This window comes from Ictidomys tridecemlineatus, chromosome 4 (assembly GCF_052094955.1).
Source record: "Ictidomys tridecemlineatus isolate mIctTri1 chromosome 4, mIctTri1.hap1, whole genome shotgun sequence".
NCBI classification, from domain to species: Eukaryota; Metazoa; Chordata; class Mammalia; order Rodentia; family Sciuridae; genus Ictidomys; species Ictidomys tridecemlineatus.
This window is the reverse complement of record NC_135480.1, coordinates 58,174,702-58,196,611: the sequence shown is the minus strand read 5'-3', so window position 1 is coordinate 58,196,611 and position 21,910 is coordinate 58,174,702. Positions and strand designations below refer to the sequence as shown.

Genomic DNA, 21,910 nt, shown 5'->3' with positions numbered 1-21,910 from the left:
ATCCAAGAAATGAAAGTGAATGGATACTATTGGAGAAACCTCAGAGGTTAATTTCTATTGAAGATGATAACCAAATATCATAAAATATTTATTTTCAGTTTCTGAGATTCCTCCAACCTACGATCATAATGGTGGCATTCAACATGAGTAGCTTCAATCCAGGCGTCTTCATTCTGCTTGGAATCCCAGGGCTGGAGCCCTTCCACCACTGCATCAGGATTCCCTTCTTTATTATTTACCTTGTTGTCCTGGCAGAAAACAGTGTCCTCCTCTACCTTATTTTCACAGAGCGCAGCCTCCATGAGCCCATGTTCTTTTTCCTCTCCATGCTGGTCGCTACAGATCTCATCCTGTCTAATACATGTGTACCTAAAACATTGAGCATCTTCTGGCTGGGTCCTCAGGAGATCACCTTCCATGGATGTCTTACTCAGATGTTTTTCCTCCACTTCAGCTTTGCCATGGATTCTGCTATCCTACTGGCCATGGCATTTGATCGCTATGTTGCTATTTGCTTCCCCCTGAGATACTCTGCGATTCTCACCCATCAGCTTATTACTAAGATGGTGATGGGTATTATCAGCAGGAGCTTTTGTATCATCTTCCCATGCATCTTCCTATTAAAGCGACTACCTTTCTGCCGAAAACTCGTCATTCCCCACACATACTGTGAGCACATAGGTGTTGCCCGGCTCGCTTGTGCGGACATCTCCATCAATATATGGTATGGATTTGCAGTGCCTGTGATGACTGTCATGTCAGATCTGATCCTCATTGGTATCTCCTACACTCTCATACTTCACGCTGTCTTTAACCTTCCTTCCTGGAATGCCCGCCAAAAAGCCCTCAGTACGTGTGCTTCCCACATTGGTGTCATTCTTACATTCTACGCCCCAGCCATATTCTCCGTTCTTGCCCACCGTTTTGGTCACAATATTCCTCACTCCTTCCACATACTCTTTGCCAACCTCTATGTGACTTTCCCTCCTGCCATCAATCCAATCATCTATGGGGTGAAGACCAAGCAGATTCGGGACAGAATCAGCCTCCTCCTGTTCCCTAAAGGAATCAATGACATGAGATTGAGGGCATGGGAAAGACAAAAAGTAATACTAGTGATGTGAGGAGTTTTTCCATTTTTTAAAAAAGCTGATATTTCCATAGTGTTGACTTCAATTTATATAAAATCCTAGAAATCCACTATGAGTAAGAGAAAGCAGTAAGAAAAGGTTTGTATGTGAAGAGAAGCTAAAAATTGAAGAAGATGTTTTCATGCACAGACAGATTGGAGGGAGATCTTTGTCTCATATTCAGATAAAATATGCAAGACGTATAGGATAGCATATTGATTATATATAAAATAGAAGATTTTTATAAACAAGTTAAAAGCATTGAAAAGCCTCATAATTTGGGTTATCTTTGTAGAGCACATTGAAGCTGAAAGTTGGTAAACATAACATGGGATCATTACACTTTCTAAAGCATCCTCTGGGAAAATTAATCTGCTAAAGCAATTGTTTCCAAACACATAGTGGATATCTGAATCACCTGAAAATCTAGGTGAGAATGCCAACTCCAGGCTCTATACTCCGGCCATAGACCTTTGCATTCTTTAATAATCCTCCAAGTGATTCTGATACCAAGATCCTGGCTCCTTTCATGTCAGAAAAGTCATGGTCTTTAAAAACCCATAAACTTGATTCTTGTAATAATTTGGGGGAGCTTAAAGGAAAGACAGCACTCCTGTATATTCTCCATAATTGCTTCTTGTCTAACATTATTCATGCATCCTAAAATTTCATATAATCTCATAAAATCATAAAACTTCATAAAATCTTATATCATTAAAATATTTATTTTCTGTATTTGTTGCATTATCTTTTTAGCTTGGGTCATTCTTTCTTGAAGTTTTTTCTTCTTTGGCAAAATGTTTTGTTTTGTTTTTCTCTCACAAAACTTGTCAATATTCCTGGTGAATGTAGTGTGTATAATAGATAAGCCTATAGTACCTTGATAGGGCAGATTGTGTTTTCCATAATGACCACAATGATATTTTCTAGCTTCTGTGCTTTTCTGCATGGTGTACATCTTGCCATTCCACATCAATGGACTTTGATCTTTCTTCTTGAATCTGGACTGAACTTAGTATATCTTTGACAAATGATATTCACAAAAGTGATATTTGGGGGCTTTGTATGTTAGTTTAATAAAAGCCTTCACATAATCCACCATGGTTTATTCAAAGGCTTGATAGTTGACTCCTTCTTAGCCCTAGTTACTAGGCTGTGCACATCCCAAGGACACATGGAGGAACCATTTATAAATATTCTAATAAATGTCCCCAATTGAAATCCCAGACAGCAGACAACTACAACTTCCAGTCATATCATTAAGCCATCTTGCACATCCAGTCTAATTGAGCCTTCAAATTGCTTGTAACTAAAATATGGAATCTAGAAAATATGCCTAATGCACTGTTGTATTTGGCTAAGGAGATTTGGAAGTAGAGTTTTGAAAGTGCTAACACTGATTTTATGCCACATATGATAAGGTACAGATAAAAGGATATGAGATAATAATCAAATTGTTCAGTGTTGAAGCAGAATTTAGGGTTGATACTAGAGTCAAGCCTAGCTAGGTTCTAATAAATGTGGCTTTTCCCACCCACAGCATCTTCACAGGAGGAAAAATTCTCCAAGTAAAAAATGCTTTAGGGAGTTGTGTCATCTACAGATCAAGTTTGTAAGAATATTATTTATTAGGAATACAGAAATACTTAAGGGTGTGCCTTATAAATATTTTCTACTAGACAAAGAACTTCTATGAATCTTAGCATTATTCTCCTCTGATATGATAATTCTCAGCCACAATTAGGCAGTGGACAATCAGGGAGATATTTGTGGGTGTGGCTTTTGTCTAATGGATTAAAATTATAAAATATTCATAGATTTTTAAAAAGAGAAATCCATAGATGAAACCACCATCAGGTTCTACTTAAAGGACATAGTCTTTGGAAAAGAAGTTTTTGAATCTTCAACTTCTTCAGGCAGGCAATATGCTGAGAAAGTTACTCAGGTCATTTCTCATTGGAAAAAAAAAAAAGACATAGTTTACTGAGGCAATTTTGATAATTCTTTCCAGGAAGGGGGCTTGTGTCCTTTTGTCTGTCTCTTACCTTACCTTTGGTAGGTAAGAGACAGACATAAGAGAGAAGTGGGTACAGTGAGGTTAAGGAGATAATGCCACAAACTTGACCTACTGTGTTGACCCCCACATGCTTTCTTTCAGATAAGCAATTTACTGCAACCCTGCCTGAGGTCAATTGGATATGTCACATTATTTAGTAAACAACATGTCATTTGCAGGAGATGCAGGCCCTAAAGGATCCTCCCTGCTGATAAGAAGAACACAAGCTACCCTGAAGTGGAAGATTTCATGATCTTTACACTGACCTACCACATTGCAGAACTCAGGGAGATAAGATGATAAGAGGCAACACTCTTAATCATAAAATTTATAACATGTTCCCAATTAGAACATGCACCCAAATGACTCAGAGTTGCCTGGATCTTTCACATGTCATTATAATAGTAAAATCTCCCCTACATGGGGAGACCATGTGCAGTGAGGACGTGGAAGTCTGATGCAATCCTGTTATCAAAGGTCAACTGGTGGACACAGGCAGGACTTTTCTGGAAACTTCTCTGAGATGCCCAACAAAATTGGGGAGCAGGAAATATACACTGTCCCTCTCCTTTCCCAGGGGAACCACATTTTCCCTCGAGAATGTCACCTTTTTCCTTTACCTATCCCTTCTAATCAACTCACTCTGGATACTATGTGTGATGTGTCTGAAATTTTTCTGGCACAGTAGCAAGTACCAGTGACAGATGACATCCTTGGTTGCTTTGTCTCTGTAGTTGGCCTTGCTCTGTAACATTTATTCATAGAATATTGTTACATTAATCAAATTCGGACTGAATTTTAAAATTGTAATGACAAGTGACTTAATATACCTCTCCTGTACTTCGACCTATAAGTATCTATTGCAGGCATCCTGTCTCAGCATCACTATCCTATATGGCTATATAAAGGTCAGAATACTTAGTTATTTACCTTACAGAACTTCAGTTTGAGAAGAACTGTATTCAAAGAACTGTGTACAGGGAACTGAAAACAAGAACTTAGGTTTTAAATTTCTTGATTGACATATATCAATTGTACAAATTTCCAAGGTACAAGATGATATTTTAATTCATGTGTATACTGGGCAATGATCAAATCTGGGTAATTAATTTATTCATCAAGGTAAACTTTTTTCACATGTTTATGATGAGGATATTCAAATTTTTTTCTTCTAGATATTCTAAAATAAGACATTGTTGTTACTAAATTCACCCTGCTGTGCCTGAGAAATACCAGAATTTATATCTTCTATTTGTCTGGAACATTGTAACCAGAGACTTGGGTTTGCCCACTCCTTCTTTCCCTTCCTCATCCAGTTTCAAGTAATAACTGCTCATTTCTCAAATCATATGAAATGTGTGCTTAAATTAATCTCATAATGGGAATGAGAGTTCACGTCTTACAGAAGAGATATATCCATGGATATTGGACATAGGAGGAGATATGTATTATTTTGCTAGAGGATGCACTTTCACAGGATACATCTTCCAAGTATGTTCAAAACAGTATCTTGCATCCCATATACTTTCCTGTAATAGTATCTGCCTTCTCAGGAGGTGCAGTCTAATTCCCATCCCTTCTTGTGGGTTGACTTAACTGATTTCCTTGAAAATGGATATGATATACTGAGATATTTGAGGCAGTGTTGTAAGAAAACTTATAACCTCTTCATTGGAGTCTTTGAATATGTACAGGACACTTTCAAGAACACAACCACTGTGTGGTGAGAATTCCAAATCATAGGGAGAGGCCATGTGGTGGACAGTCCTGGCTGAGGTTCCAGTTGACAACCAGCATCAATTCTGGTCAAAGTTAGAGATGATTAGGACTCTATCAAAAATCTGATTAGCCAGTTGAGAAAGAGAAACCAAGTGAGAAGTACCCAATGGATGCTAGAAAATTCACAAAATCAAAGAGATGATGACAAATTCTTTTAAAATCACTACATTTGGAGGTAATTGTATGAATAAGAGATAACTGGGAAAATTGGATTCTTAGGACTGTGATCTTTCTCCAAAAATCTTGAAATATCTACCTCAGCTATTTAAACATCTCGAAAAATCTCACAATTTGTATTGATTCAAATACATGCAAATCATTATTAATATAAATCGAGTGTATTTAGTCCTGAGCACATCACCTACTATTGTCCGCTTACTTTTTCTTGAATCGCAATCCAGTCTTTGAACTTCAAGCATTAATAATACATTGAACTTACTGGCTTTTACAGTTATACATTTATGCTTTATTCTCATTTCCTAATTCTCGTCCTTGCCAGCATTAATATTATGATCCATTCCTAAATTTAATCTATAATACAAACATTCTCTCTCTCTCTCTCTCTCTCTCTCTCTCTCCCTCAATTCTTCCCTGTCTCTCTAACACACACTTGTAAGCGCTTTCTTGTAGCAATGCAGCCTCCACACCTAAACATAACTTTGCATCTACTATGTGCTGTGCCACAGAAATGGGTTCAGCAATTTCCTTCATATTCTTGAATTATTGATTTTCACTCAGTTACATCTGTCCCCATCAAGATAAATACCTGATAACATGTCTTCCACCTTAATATGTTTCTTGACTCCAGATTCTTTCTAGCTATTGCCTTCAATTTTATATTTTCCTTTGCAGTATAGCTCCTTGAAAGAGTTGTTTATATCCACTGCTTTCAATTCATCTCTTGAACTTTCTCCTTAACACACTCCTATGCAAATTTTGTATTAATTACCACTGCATTATTCTATTTGAATTTGTTGCTAAATAAATTGTTGCTACAAGGCGTCCTATTCCTCTTATTTTTTGAACTATTAGCAGTGTTTTGTATACTTTTTATATTATTATATGCACATTTCTTCCTTTTAAAATTATGTTCTTTCCTTAGCTCCAGTGAGTTTTTTCCCTCCACTTCTTTATATCTACCTTTTATTTGTCTTCTTCACTGTTCCTTTGTTTTGAGTCAACTAAACATTAGGGTTTGATCTTCCGTGCTCTTTATGTTCATTCTCTATCTCTTCATCTCATTTGGCCTCAAGGCTTTAAATTACTGCCATGCTTCTGCTGATGATGATCTGAGAGCCTATATTCCCACATGGACATTTTCTCTGAGCTCCTGCTTGTACTTCAACAATTGCCTCCATGTCGTTTCCTTTGCAGATTATGGGGAAAGTCAGCACCTTCACACTGAGCCATAAGTAGCAGGAACTCTGATTAAGTATTAATCACCTGGTGTAATTTGATCAAGAAGAGAATACAAGAAATTACCCTAGTAAACATACAAACACGTGAAATGGAAATAAGGAATCAAGTTCAAGATCTCCATAGAGAAATGCAAATTAGACAAGTGATCATGGTCTTGAAAGTAGCTAGTTTGTGATACTAGATTTGGCAACAAAAAGAAAATGCAAATTCTGACATGAGCTGCATTACTTCAATTCTGTCTTTATTCCAAGACTCCTCCCTTTTTCCTGAGTTGCTTTTCCCCATATTCTGGCACAGTTGGTTAGATTTTTTTTTTTTTTGATCTCAAGGTTGAGAACTATTAGTGCTTTAGTATAGGTTGATGGTGACTCCTTCTCTGTAAATCAATATGCCTAGCATTTAAAAGTGGTCCTGACATGAGTCTGGGTGTGTCTTGCTAGGGATCTTATCCAAAAAGTCATCCCTATGTTTAGCAGCTGGGACCATTGGTGCTCTGAGCCAACTTCAGCCACTGTGGACCCCACACAGAAGCAGACCTCAGGTGCAAGAAATGTGCTACCTGTGGTGGATCAAGCTTTCTCTAATGGTGGTGAGAATCCAGAGCCTTCTCATGGAGGCTGGCATGAGGGGGAAATTGATGGGGTGGACAGAAAATAAGTTGAGGACAATTCTGTAAGCCCAGGAAGAGAGGTAGGGGAAGGTAAAGTCATCTATCCTCTATCATGAGTGACATTGATGTTTTTAGCTACTCTGGAGATCGTCTTATACTTTCCCCCAACTCCATTGTAGAAAGGAGAGTTCCTTCAACCACTCAGGTTTGGGTAGCCTTAGTGCATATCAGTTAATCATTGGTAAAATTTCCTTATAGCATACATCAGTACAGCATTTTATGCATAGATTGAGGATTACTTGGTTATTACACTTAGTAGACTGTAAGCTTGATGTATCATCAAACATAAATATTTTTATTCTTCAATATATATTAAATCCCTAGAAGAATAACCAGCACATAAGAGAGTAAATTCTCTTGACAAAAATATGAAATCAAAGAGCAGACTTTGAAAAAAAAACATTTAGGAAAATGGAAAATGGAAACCTAAGATACTGAAGGATAAGGAAAATAAAAAGGGACACAGAGACAAGATGCAGCGTCAGGAAAGAAAGATGGCAGAATGGCAGAAGGGCCAAGCTGCCAAACTTTATTTATATCAATAGGTTACTTTAGGTCATTGGCATCATCATATTGTTTATTGTCTCACTAAGCAGGTTACAGCCTTAGCAACATTATGCAGCTTATTCCTCAGTTACATACTAAGTTGAAATGTGTAATGTTAGGAGCTTTGTGTAGCTCTCAAGAAAGTCCATTGTATACAGTTATTGTTATGTGGGTAGGTTTAGGCTCAGTGAAACATTGTGGTTGTCTAAACAAGAGAGTTCCTTTATTCCCAGAAGCTGTGTGCCTGAGATCAAGGCCGAGGCTGATCTCAGACTCTAGCACAGAGACTCATCATGAAGAACATTGCTATAGCAGCCAGGCATCCTGTGTCTTTGCACAGAAGTTTCCCCAGCATCCAGGCATTCTGTGTCTTGCACAGGAACTTCCTAGCCACCAAGCATGCCACAATCATGAAATTATTAGAGACCCTGATCTCAAACATAGAACCCCAACAATGAAGAGAAATTATAGTGTTTATTATGAGTTGTAGATATAGAAATCGTTTCAATGAAAATATTCTCCAAAATTCTTTAGAATCTATATATCAGATCTTTCCACATTGATACACATATTGAATAAAGCCAAATAACTGAGTAGTATGTGTGTGTTTGTGTGTGCATGAGCGCGCATGTGTGCATATTTGTAAATTAAGAAATAGCTTATAAAACTACAATGTCAATGCAAAGTGCTGAGAATGGTGAATAGATTTTTGAAATTCCAAAATCAAGAATATAGAAAATTTTTATTATATTTGAATAGTATTGATGATATTATACAAAAAGATTAAGTAAAGAATATGAGGAAAACAAGACTATTCTTAGATTTCTGTGAATTCTGCCTCAATTGATGTTGTTAGATTTGTCAAGAGCTGAATCACTTAGGGGTCCAATATCCACCTACTATTAAAACCCCCAGTGACAGTGTCTCAGGAGAAATGACATACTATGATGGTTTTGTCCTTGGTGTGGGAATGGGAGTGGAGGGGCCCATGTAACCTGAATGACCTCCTGGAAATACGGGCAAATGCATAAATGTTTTCATTTACCTCTTACTAGAATCTTTTCCAGTTTAAAGTTGTACTCAGTTCCTTCTAAACAGACTCTTCCTACTAACCCTGTTTACCAAGAGAAAGACCGTTTGGTGAGGAAAAACTGTAGTCAGTTGGTGAAGAGAAAGGCCTTCCCAGGTTCTGTCATTCCATCAAACAAAGTGGCTTTCATTTTACTCAGGGTTTGAATATGAACTGTGTGCTGAGGGACCTGGCCCTGGGAGAAAGGGGTTCTTCTGGCACCAATCATTCTATGACAAGCAGATAGAGCCTGACAGGAGACTATTGACTTTAACTGCTGACAAGCAAATATAGCTGGACATAGAGCCAGGAATTCAGAAAGAAAGGGCTCTTTGGAGAAAAGAAATGAGATTGGAATAAGTTTTGATTGAAGCAGAAAACCTTGGTTTGGATTTTTTTCCCTCCCTATATAGTTGTAATGATGGCTGGGTTTTTTCCTTCTGAAATTATTTCCTCATGACATTGAGGAAATGTGCTTCCTATTTGAGGAGGGGCAGCAAATAGGTACTACAAATAGATGAACTCCATTCTCTCCAAACTTCCAGAGACATTTGGGAACTGTCTTAGTCCACCTGCTTTTCAGACCACAGGAAATCACATGGCCATCACTTTAGGGAGGACTTCATGGGGATCTTGTTGCTATATATTTTCCCTAGAAGCTCAGTCCCTATAGGAGTTCAGTTCATCAGCCTGAAAATGGAACTTAAGGCAGGCATTCATGTAGGGTGCTGGCTGTCTAGGGCAGTGGGAACTAGTTACATTTCTCCTAGTATGTTTGCTTGGGCTGAATGAGGACTCAAAAAAAAAAAAATCAAAACTAAGAGAGATGCCTCCTTCTGTAAAGCTTTGACTGCGGACCTAGAAGAGATGACAACCGATCCCTGCCAAACACATTAAAATATAGCTGTTGTGACTTGTTTACAAAGTCCTTGGGAGATAAACCATGTTCAAAAGGTAGTGTGAGGCAAGGCTCCAATTCCATTCTTCATGTGGATATCAGTTGATCTGATGCTATTTATTAAAGAGGCTTTTCTGTCCTCATTTTTTTTCTTGGTACTCCTGTCAAAGATTAGTTGGCCAAAGATGCAATAATTTATTTTTGGACTTTCCAGTCTGTTCCATGGACATGTACATCTGTTTGTTTTAGATAGCATCATACTGTTTTAATTATAGTATTTCTATTATGCGTTTTTTTTAAAGAGAGAGAGAGAGAATTTTTAATATTTATTTTTTAGTTTTCGGCACCACAAATCTTTGTTTATATGTGGTGCTGAGGATTGATCCTGGGCTGCACGCATGCCAGGCTGCTGCAGTCTTGGCTGGGCACAAGATCACGAGCCACCACACACCTTGTAGATTCAAACAGCAATTCTTTATTTCCGAACTCACACCGGCCCTGTACAAACACGTTCTGGGGAAATCCCAGTTCTGCCTGCAAATTCATGTCCCAAATACTTTCTGAATTCCACAAGAACTCAACGGGAACTCAGGCAGCAGGAACGCCCTATTCCCAGCAGCAATAATCTTAAACCTCCAACTTCCCTAAACCCAGATTGTCTTAAACCGGGAACGCCCTAAACTTGTCTTAACCAGGAACGCCTTAAACCCAAATTGTCTTAAACCGGGATACTTCCTAAAACCTGCAGGATACACCTTAAACCTGGATCCACCCTGGTCCTTGAGCAGGGTCACCTTTCTCAAAGAAACATGCAATGTCACAGCAAATTTCCATTTAACATGGGGTATGCTGGCAAGGAAATTTCGATGCGTCATTCCTACTTGGCAATGGCCCTCAGCACCAGTCAAGCATGCTACCACTTGAGCCACATCCCCAGCCCCATCTATTATGCATTTTTAAGTCAGGAAGTGTGATGCCTCCAGCTTTGGTCTTACATGAGATTGCTTTCACTATTTGGAGTCTTTTTCTGTTCCATAAGAATTTTAGGATATGTTTCTATTTCTGAAAGAATGCCACACCATTGGGAGTTTTTTTTAGGAGCACATTAAATCTATGCTCACTTTGAATAGTATGGAGATTAAACAATATTATTTCTTCCAATCACAAATATAATATATATTCCCACTTATCTTTGCCTTCTTTACTTTCCTGTTTTTGTGTGTGAGAATTTTCAGAGTATAAGTCTTTCATTTCTTATTTTATTCTTTTTGTTGATATTGTACTTTTTCTTAATTTTATTTTGGATAATTGGTATTTATGTATAATAATGTGACCTTTTTTTTTCCCATTGTTGAAGATTGAATCCAAGAGTGCTTATCTCTGAGCAACATTATCAGTTCTTATTCTTAAATTTAAGTTACTACATTCGCCAGACTGGCAATGAATTTGCAATTTCTCCTATCTCAGCCTCCTCAGTATCTAGGATTATATGCACATGCCACTATGCTTGGCTAAATATGACCTATTTTTTACATGCTGATTTTGTATCTTTCAATTTTATTGAATTGGTTTATTCTAACTTTTTTGAAATTTAAGGTTCATAAATATATAATCACATTTCCTGCAAACAGATATACTTTTTTTTAGTCCTTCTTTACCAATTTAGAGACCTTTGTTTCTTTTTCTTAATTAATTCCTGTGGCAAGGAATTCTACTATCCTAAATAGAAGTGGTAAGAGTGGGTAACTTTTCCACTTTTAGGTAGAGCTTTCAGGTTTTCCACATTGGTTTTGATGTTAGTTATAGGGTTTTCATGTATGGTCTTTCCTATGTTGAGATAAGTTCTTTGTTTACCTAACTTATTGAGTTTTTAATCCTGAACCGACATTGAACTTGTAAAATGCTTTTTCTGGGTCTATTGAGATGATCCTGTTCTTTTCTTCTTTGTATTGTAAATCTGATTTATCACATTTATTGGTTTATATATGTTGAACCATCCTCAAGAATCATTTCCAGTTGATCCTGGTGTATGATCCATTTAATGGGCTGCGAATTTGGTTTGCTAGTATTTTATTGAAGATTTTGCTGCAAAAATGTGCCTGAGGGATATGAGTGCCCCTTTTTCCTCATTCAACTCAGCTAGTTTTATGGTTTATTTCTGCTGTGTTTTATGACTTTACATGAGTTAAGTTATTTTTATTTTCTTCTTTTTTAATATAAATATATTTATTATTTGTTTATTTTTATATCATGCTGAGGATCAAACCCAGGGCCTCAGACATGCCAGGCAAGCACTCTACCTCTGAGCCATAACTCCAATCCCTCTTGGTAATTGTCTGTAGGTCACTGGAGACTCTGTTCATTATTATCAGATTACACAGCTTTTAATGATCAATCTTTAAGTTCTGATAGTATTTCTTTTATGACTTCAAAATGTTTCTAATTTGATCCTGGTTCTTTTTTTTTTTTTTTTTTTTTAAGTTTCAGTATTTCAATTAAATAGTAGTAAGTTTTCCTGACATTTCTTTTTTATCCGTTATTGTAATTTTATAATGTTTATTCATCTTTTATCCTGGCTATAATAATGAGTCCTTGCCTATTAAGTCCAACATCTAGTTGATTTTGGTGTTGGTCTCCATTAACTACCTTTTCTCTTGTGTATTGGTAATGCTGTCTTGTTTCTTTGTATTTTCAATAATTTTATAGTTTATCTAATAATTTTATAGTGTATCCAATGATCTAATGATTTGGGATACTCTGAAAAATATTTTTTCAGGCAGTTAACTAGGTTTCACTCAAATTCTAAATTCTCTATTGCAGCCTGCACAGCTGAAATTTCTGTTCAGTTCTGGTAGGCTATTCTGGACTGCTTGACATCTGTCTTAAATTATGCACTTCAGAAATTTGGTCAGAGTTTATATATACAATTTGGGACTTAATTCGCTCTGATTCTCCCATCACTTTCCAACTTGTCTGGTAGTACCAAATCATTCTTTACGTTCTTTGAATGAGTAAGTATATGTTGCTGAGTTTTAAATATCCCACCCAATGTCAGTTGATATTGATGTTTGCCTCCAATTGATGTTTGTTCCCTTCTTCCAAATATTGATTCAGTAATTTTTATTTTTGTTGTTGCTTTATAGTTCCTTTAGGTTTACTCATTTTTTACATTTTTCCAAAGTTTCTTTCTTTCTGGTTTTATTTATTTTTATTTTTTGGTAGTAAGGATTTAACATGGAGGAGCTCAATCACTGAGCCATATTCCCATCCCTTCTTTAGAGATGGGGCCTTACTAAGCTGCTTAGGAGCTCACTAAATTGCTGAGACTGACTTTGAACTCATGATCCTCCTGTCTCAGCCTCCTGAGCTGCTGGGATTTTCAGGCATGTGCCACCATGCTCAGCCATTTTGTTCAAAGTTTCTAATGGTGATCTTTATGTGAGATGTGCCTTTTATAAAATGTATACCTCCAGGGTTTAATCCCTAGCACCCCCCCCCAATATACCTCCATTAGTACATTAACAATTACATGAAAGTGTTATGAAGTATGGTAGCTTTTATAGAATGCATTGTGTGTTTTCAAATTCAAATGTCATGGCCCTAATTCCAAATATGATTGCATTTGGTATAAAAGGTGTTTAAAGATGTAATTAAGTTTACATGCAGCCATGGGGATGGGGCACTAATCCAATATAACTGGTGAACTTTTAAGAAGATGGAAAAACACTCAGGATGGATGCACACAGAGGAGGACATTCGAAGACCCAGGGAAAAAGAGAACATCTGTAAACTACAAGGAGAGGCCTCAGGACTAACCTGTTGACACCTTGATCTTGAACTACCAGCTCCCAGGACAGTAAGAAAATAAATTCTTTTTATTAAAAATCATATAGTCCATGATATTTTGTTATAGTATCGCTAGAAGACTAAGATAGATTTAAAGTTCTGCTATAACAAATACCTATATGTGGAAGTAGCACTGGCACTGGATGATTGATGGAGGCTGGGAAATTTTTGAGGTGCATGCTAGCAAAAGCTAAGATTTCCTTCACAATTTTGTTGCCAGGGATATTGATGTTACAGCTGATTCTGGTGAGACTCAGACATAAAGGAGGAACATGATATTGGAAACTGGAAGATAGTCTTTGTTATAAAGTGATAAAAGCTTTCTAATTGTGTTCTACTGTGTTTTGGAAACTAGGTACTGCAAGTGATAAACTTGGATAGTTAGCTGAAGAAATTTTGAAGCATGGCTTTGAGAGTGCAGCCAGATTTCTCCTTACTACCTACAGTAAAATATAAGTCGAGAGAGATAAATTGAAGGATTGTTAAGAAAAAAATAAAAACAGAACTTAAAGATTTGGAAAAATTCTCAGCCAATCTGTATTTAAAAAAATGAAAAAGCACATTTTAATGAGAACACCAAGGATGTATCTGGCTGGAAAATAATTTGATAAGATACTCTGAATGTGAACCACAGAACTAATCCGTCATCTTAGCTAAAGTCAGGAGAACATAGGGTGCTATGCTAGCAGAAACACTGCCAGCTGGGATTGAAGAGGACAGAAATAGTACAAAAACCGAGTATTGGAAGTCAGGGCTTCACAGGATGATAGGAGAGAGCTGTTCAGTTCCAAACATGTATTGACTTCAGAGATCAGCCTTTCTCACGGTGGGCCCAGAGATCATAGGCCTGTGGGAATGAGGTTGTCTCCTCTGTTTCACTGGACACACCTGACATGGAACAAATCTCAGACATGAGGGTGCAGCTCAAGGCCTCAGAGACTAGGCCACTGCTTAGGGCTGGAGGAGTAAGCCCACTTCTCCAGGGTGTCTCTAAAACAGGATTGCCATCACAGTGGGCCCAGTAGGGAGGGCCATCTTCTGAGAGTTCTTTATGTATTCTATGTATTCATGTTCTCTCAGAAGAGTAGAGAACAATGTTTTCTTTCAGTAAGTTCTTTTTTCACATATTCCTGTTTTTTTTTTTTTGGCTCAGAAACTTTTAATTTGATGCCATCCCATTTACTAACATTTGCCATATATCCCGAACTTTGGGGGTCCTATTGAAAAAGTAGTTGCCTGTGCCTATGTGCCAGAGTGTTGACCCTAGATTTTCAACTTGATAATGAGTGAATCTATATTGACTATTTTTATTTTATTTGTCATCCTGGCTGGGCCATGAGATGTGCCAATATTGGATCAAATGCTCTAAATGTTGCTTTGAAGGATTTTTGTTTGTTTTTGTTTTTTAAATGAAATTTACAGTTCAAACAGTAGTCTTTGAATAAAGTAGATTACTCTCTATAGGGTGGTAGGCTCATGCAAATAGAGGTTCTTCACAAAAAGTGGCAGTTTTGTCTCCAGACTGCCTTTTATTAGAGTGGAAACATCCATCCTTCCCAGTCTACTCTGCAGATTTTTGACTTATCTGATTGCGTATATATGTGAGACGTTTATTACAACAAATATCTCTGACTCTACTATATAAGAATAGTAGAGGCAGAGAAATCAAGAATGTACCTAGAGAGTCTCAGAAATAAAGCAATACTGAGAAAAAAAAATGTTCCACTTCTTTTGCCAATAAGACATGAGACCCTGGGCTGGGAGGACATACAATTTAGTAGAGGCACGACAGAGGGGTGTAGTGACTGCAGGCACTGAAAATAAAAATGTACTTGACATTGGAAAACACTGGGATATTTTAAATCAGAATGCAGAGACTGTGCAGCACTGTGTTTGGGAAAACTGGAAAGTCACTGGCATCCTGTGCAGGTGAGTGTAATGTCTATTGCAATGAGTACCTTAGAACCCCAGGTCAACAAACTTCTGATCACTATTTGTTGATGGCTCAAGTAACAGCCTGCACATTGTCCATGGATAATTCTACTAATTGAAGAACTCATTCAGTCCTCTCATGGGACCTAATTCTTGGCATAGTACAGTCCTAAGACATCAGAAATGCAAGAGAGCATTTTTTTTTTTTTTTTTTGCTACTCAGAGATTCAGAGGTAATGAGAAAACCCTAGAACTGGTACACAGATGGACAGCAGTCCAGTTGCTTTCCTCTGGACTATGTGAGGCCAGGATGCCTCTCCAGCCTCTTACTAAGAAAAACTGAAGCTGAGTTCATTTAGAAGCTTCCTATTCTTTTCTGCAGAGGTCTTCATTTCTGAGACCAGGAGCCTCTGTCAAAAAGTGGATAGATGTTGAGAGCAACAGCCAAAGGGGCCCCAGCAAACTTCCAGCTGCCAGCAAACTTCCAGCTGCTGGCTGATGATTGGCTCACAGCAGCCCCAGCAACATCTAGCTGATTGGCTCCTCTGCGGTGATGCTCATTGGGCTGTTTCCCTGCCCTTTCAGACCATGGAGCTGCTCATTGGGGGACTTTTTTGGCTCCGCCCACGCGACCCAGCCAATCGGCCTCAAGAGCAGGAGGATTTCGGGAGGTGGAGAGGCGTGTGTTGTGGTGAGAGGCTTGTGGGAAGCCGGTGGTGGCAGTTGGGCTCAGAGGGTTTTTCCTGAGGAGCTGTTTCGTTTGGCATGTGTGGTTCTAAAAATAAAGTTAGTTTCTTTTGACAAGTGGCTCCTGAATTGTGCCCAACCAGACTGCAGCATTTGGTGGCCCATACGGGGCGTGACTGAGGGTAAGTAAACTGCTTGCCCCTGAGGGCAGGGCGAGAGGATGGGTAGTCATTTTAAGATTCCTCTTTTGTTTTGCTTCACTTTTGTTTTAAGTTTCCTGTCCCTGGAGATGAGTGAGACGGAAGAAAAACCGCTCACATCTGAGGAAAAACTATTTCCGTCTGAGGAACAGATAGGGACAAAGGCTATAATGATTTTTTGTTGTTCCATTTTTATTTCATTCTATCTCGGTTTTGTTTGGTGTTATCTTGTTGGGTTGTATTATAGTAGAAATATGGGATCAGAAATTAGTAAAAAGCAAACCGAAAGAGTGTTAAGTAAATTGTTAGAGGAAGGAGGCATCCAAGTAAAATCAAGAGCAGTCAAGGCATACATTGATACAATTCAAAAATGTAGCCCATGGCTTTTTAAAGAGGAGTTGTTAAATATATCACAATGGAACCATCATGGTGAAGATTTAAAAAGAATAGAAAAGAAAAGCCCAGGGACTCTGCCAGTTTGCACATTGCCATTGTGGACGTTCGTATCTTGTTTGCTTAGTCCAAAGTCTTCAGTTCAGACAATGGTAGAGGAAGGAGAAGACATATTGATTCAAGTAAAAGAGAAGGTCTCTCGAGCTAGTCAGATAGAGGAAAAGATTCAAGTAAAAGAGAAGGTCTCTTGAACTAGTCAGACAGTGCTGGTAGCAGGCCAGCAGGCCTTTCCCAGGCCCCTGAGACCTAGCCCCCAGTTCCTTGTTATGCATGTCAAAGTGGCCAGCTCACTAGGCCATGAAAGCAGGCTTGCGGTTTTCCTGCTTGTCTGCCTGAGACATATGTGCTCCACAGGAACGTCAGGAATGTCTTGACCTTTTCCTGCTCTGGTGGACTCCCTGATAAGAGAAGTTTCGGTGTCTAACCATGGTAGATGTCGTAGTCGAATTTCTCCCCTCTCCCTCCCTTTTCTGAGTAATTTTCCACTCCTGCTGCTTGGGGGATATAAGGGGAGGATGTTAATAATAAAGAGAGACTCCTGGATGAAGAACCTTGGTGTCCTGTGTATTTCTTAACCTCATCGTCCCTCGCTGGACTCAGCAAGACAGAGGAAAAGATTCAAGTAAAAGAGAAGGTCTCTCGAACTAGTCAGACAGAGGAAGAAAATTTAGAGGAGAAAAAGCCATCAGGGGAAAATATTGAGAGCAACAGCCAAAGGGGCCCCAGCAAACTTCCAGCTGCCAGCTGATGATTGGCTCACAGCGGCCCCTGAAACATCTAGCTGATTGGCTCCTCTGCAGTGATGTTCATTGGGCTGTTTCCCTGCCCTTCAGACTGCCAGCTGATGATTGGCTCACAGCGTCCCCAGCAACATCTAGCTGATTGGCTCCTCCACGGAGCTGCTCATTGGGGGACTTCTTTGGCTCCGCCCACACAACCCAGCCAATTGGTCTCAAGAGCAGGAGGATTGTGGGAGGTGGAGAGGCTGGTGTGGGGGTGAGAGGCTTGTGGAAGCCAGTGGTGGCAGTTGGGCTCTGAGGGTTTTTTCCTGAGGAGCTGTTTTGTTTGGCGTTTGTAGTTCTAAAAATAAAGTTAGTTTCTTTTGACAAATGGCTCCTGAATTGTGCCCAGACAGACTGCGGCAGGAAAAGTTACAACAGGAGACTGCTACTAACACCTTTTTATCACTAGAGGATGTAAGGGTCCAACCAACAGCGCCACCTCTACATGAGACTGCTACTAACACCTTTCTATCACCAAAAGATGTAAATGTCCAACTAACAAGGCCACCTCCTTATGCTGGGAGACCCCCAACCCCCGCAGTTGATATTTGGGATCCTGAGACAGGATCTCAAGTATTAACATGCCCTGTATTTGAGGTAGGAGGGCAGCAAATTTACCATGCTTTAAATTTCAAAACAGTGAAGCAGCTAAAAGAGGCTGTAACAACCTATGGTCCTCAAGCACCCTTCACTGTAAGCTTGGTCAAATCCATTAACAACTTGAACATGATGCCAGCAGATTGGGCTAATATGTGTAAAGCTGTGCTAAATGGAGGACAATACCTGTTATGGAAGGTTGCCAATGAGGAATTTTGCAAGGAGACGGCTAGGCGAAATGCAGCAGCTGGTTATCCTCAGAGAAATCTAGATATGTTGTTAGGAAAGAGACCTTATGAGGATCAGCAGCAACAAATTGCATATGATCCTGGCGTATACTCACAAATTGCTGTAGAGGTGATTAGGGCATGGAAGACTTTACAAGGACATGGAGGTTTACAAGGTTAATTATCTAAGATAATATAAGGAGCTAATGAATCTTACCCTAAATTTGCAGATAGGCTTATTCAAACAGCTACCAGTGTTTTTGGGAATACAGAACAAGCAATGCCATTAATAAAACAACTGGCTTATGACCAAGTGAATCGTTGGTGCAGAGAAATCATTAGACCACGGAAGCATGAAGATTTAAACACATATATTAAATTATGTAGAGATATTAATGAACAAGAGCAAGTCATGGCAGCTGCAGTAAAACAGGCTTTAGATGCCAGAGACATTAATGAACAAGGGCAAATTGTGGCAGCTGCAATAAAACAGGCTTTAGATGCCAGGCCAAGAACATGCTATAATTGTGAACAAATAGGACATTTTAAAAGGAATTGCCTCATAGGAGGAGGGTTTAACAAAACTAGGTATCAAAGGAGTAGAATACTGGGTATTTGCCCATGATGCCATAGAGGGAGACATTGGGCTAATGAATGTTGTTCTCAAACCACCATAGAGGGTACTCCATTATCAAAAAACGAACAAGGACCAGGTGTTTATCCACAATATTGTGGAGAAAGGCATCGGGCTCCATTGCCAAAAAATGGACAGGGGGGCCCAATGCTCCCAGGCCCCAAAACCACAAATATACGGAGCACAGGAGGAACCCAGCAACCCCATCAGGGTAGTGCCCAGGACACATTGTCCATCAGATCCCTCATCAGACAAACCAGAGGGAGCGCAGGTTTGGACATCTGCACCTCCGCCAGATCAGTACTAACTCCAGAGATAGGAGTTCAAATCATTCCCACAGGGGTGAAAGGACCTCTTCCCAAAGGAACAGTAGGCTTATTATTGGGACGCAGCTCTTCTACTCTAAAAGGACTTTTGATAAGTCCTGGGATAATTGATCCTGATTATGAAGGTGAAATAAAAATTATAGCCAGTTCTCTAAAGGGTATATCAATAATTTCACCAGGAGATAGAATAGCACAGTTACTAATAATACCAAGCCTACATGATAAATTTTCCAGTCATGCTGTAGAAAGAGGTTCCAAGGGATTAGGCTCCACAGGTGTAGATTGGGCTATGCTGTCTTTAAATTTAGATTCTCACCCCATGCTAAAACTAAATATTCAAGGACATGAATTTAATGGGTTACTGGATACAGGTGCAGACCTGTATCATCTCTCGTCAAGAATGGCCAAAACATTGGCCATTACAAGCCACTCAAACGCTTCGAGGCCTAGGGGTGGCGACTAATCCCAATAGAAGTGCAATGGTATTAGATTGGAAGGATCCTGAAAGATGTGAAGGTCAGTATATAGTTAATGCTATAGTATCCCTTGAAGATGCTGGACCTAGGTTAATGTTTTGCTGATCAGTTCTATTTTTTGACTATAGAGTTTTTAAACATTGCAATGGAGATTTCACCTGTAAAAAGTTATAAGGCCTTTACTATTATGTTATGTGTTGTATGTATTATATTATGTGTGCACACTTGTGTTTTGTGTTATATGTTTGAATGTACATATGTCCATATATCATATATGATGAGCACTCATGAAAAAATGGATCCAAATTTTTTTTTTATTCACGTGATTTAAATGGTTTAATTTAAATTGGGTAAACAACTGTTGAGGATTGTTTTAATATGTGAACAAAAAATGAGGTTAACAGATCTGTTTGTTTACTTTTACCTTTCCTTTTCATTATATTTAATAATTCTCTTCAAGATAATGTAAATTGTTAAGAAAATTATTTTCTTTTAATGCCTTCTGGAATGTTACATAATTTTTTCTTTAGCCATTATTGCCAGAATTCCTATCTTCATCCCAGTGCCGGTGAAGACAAAGATAAAACCAATGTACAGCTTCTGCAATAGCCATCACTGAACTGCTTGCAGAACTTGCCTGGACTATGTATCACTTGTATGCATTGCGAATTCACCTGTATGTATTGTGAACTATCTGTTGGTGCAGTGACTTGTGATAGTGTTGGGGTATTTTTGCTGATGATGTCATCGGTGGTACAGTTTTTCCAAAAGGAGCCGTCAATTGGCTTGGTGTATCTTCCTCCCTTCTGCTTGTCATGATCGTTCAGCTAAAATTTGGGGGCCAACAGAGGTGAGGCAAAGAACCTCACCCCCACCCTGGTACAAAGACTTCTCCACAGGTGTGGCTGTATACTGGACTGGTAGTCAGTGACGGGTAAGATCCAATTGCAATGGTACCAACCTAAGGCAGGAGGCTGACGCCTTGAGGTCAGCTCATCCGATAACAGGTAAGGACCATATGTAGTATTGGATAACCTAAGGCAGGCACGGGCCTTAAGCCACATGCTTGTTGTTTAAACAGAGAGGGGGAGATGTTGGGAGCCACAGCCGAAGGGGCCCCAGCAAACTTCCAGATGCCAGCAAACTTCCAGCTGCTGGCTGATGATTGGCTCATAGCAGCCCCAGCAACATCTAGCTGATTGGCTCCTCTGCGGTGACTCTCATTGAGCTGTTTCCCCACCCTTTCAGACTGCCAGCTGATGATTGGCTCACAGCGGCCCCAGCAACATCTAGCTGATTGGCTCCTCTGCGGTGATGCTCATTGGGCTGTTTCCCTGCCCTTTCATACCACGGAGCTGCTCATTGGGGGACTTTTTTGGCTCCGCCCATGCAACCCAGCCAATCAGCCTCAAGAGCAGGAGGATTTCGGTAGGTGGAGAGGCGTGTGTTGTGATGAGAGGCTTGTGGGAAGCCGGTGGTGGCAGTTGGGCTCAGAGGGTTTTTCCTGAGGAACTGTTTTGTTTGGAGTGTGTGGTTCTAAAAATAAAGTTAGTTTCTTTTGACAAGTGGCTCCTGAATTGTGCCCAGCCAGACTGCGGCAGATAGATACCCTGCAGTACATCCCTCTCTTCTGTTGTTTCCACAATTTCTGGATTTTATTTCCTTGTAACTGTAAACTTCATTCTGAACCGGGGTTCTGGGTATTTCAGTCCATGGAAAGACATGAATGTCACTTGTCAAGAACTTAAGATAGTACCAATTGTTTCTAGTGACTGAACACCTCAGTCATCAGAGCAATGGGGTGACAGGAAGGCAAGATTTAAGGGAAAATTAATAGGTTTGATTTTCTCCAGTTTCAAAGGATGAGTACTGAGATGGGCGTGTGCGCACGTGTACACACACACAACACACACACACACACACACACACACACACACACAGCAGTTGGGCATTGTCTATCTTGGACTCTCATTAAAATTCACCCAAAGATAAAGAACTTAGGAATTCCTATATCAAAGAACTACTGAGAACAAATACTACTTGACCAAACAGCCTCCCTCTTTTTTTTTTTTTTTTCTTTTTTCTTTTTTCTTCTTCTTAGCCTAGAGTTCAACTGGGGAAGAAATGGAATACATAGGGCTCCAACAGGACCCTGCACAAACATTCACCACAGAAACAATTCT

The 21,910-nt window shown here is 39.2% G+C and overlaps 2 protein-coding genes across 3 annotated transcripts in view; one reads left to right on the top strand and one right to left on the bottom strand.

Annotated features, from left to right (window-relative positions):
- Positions 1-21,910, bottom strand: part of LOC101955567 (tripartite motif-containing protein 5) — a 184,037-nt gene that overhangs the window by 57,260 nt on the left and 104,867 nt on the right. The gene's annotated exons all lie outside the window — the stretch shown is intronic.
- LOC101961333 (olfactory receptor 52H1-like) lies at positions 129-1,124 on the top strand. Its single transcript, XM_078048856.1, has one exon. The coding sequence runs from the start codon at positions 129-131 to the stop codon at positions 1,122-1,124; it is 996 nt and encodes a 331-aa protein (XP_077904982.1).

What these genes read in the sequence shown, in the direction of transcription:
- LOC101961333 (XM_078048856.1), top strand. Translation starts at nt 129, where the DNA reads ATGGTGGCATTCAACATGAGTAGCTTCAATCCAGGCGTCTTCATTCTG.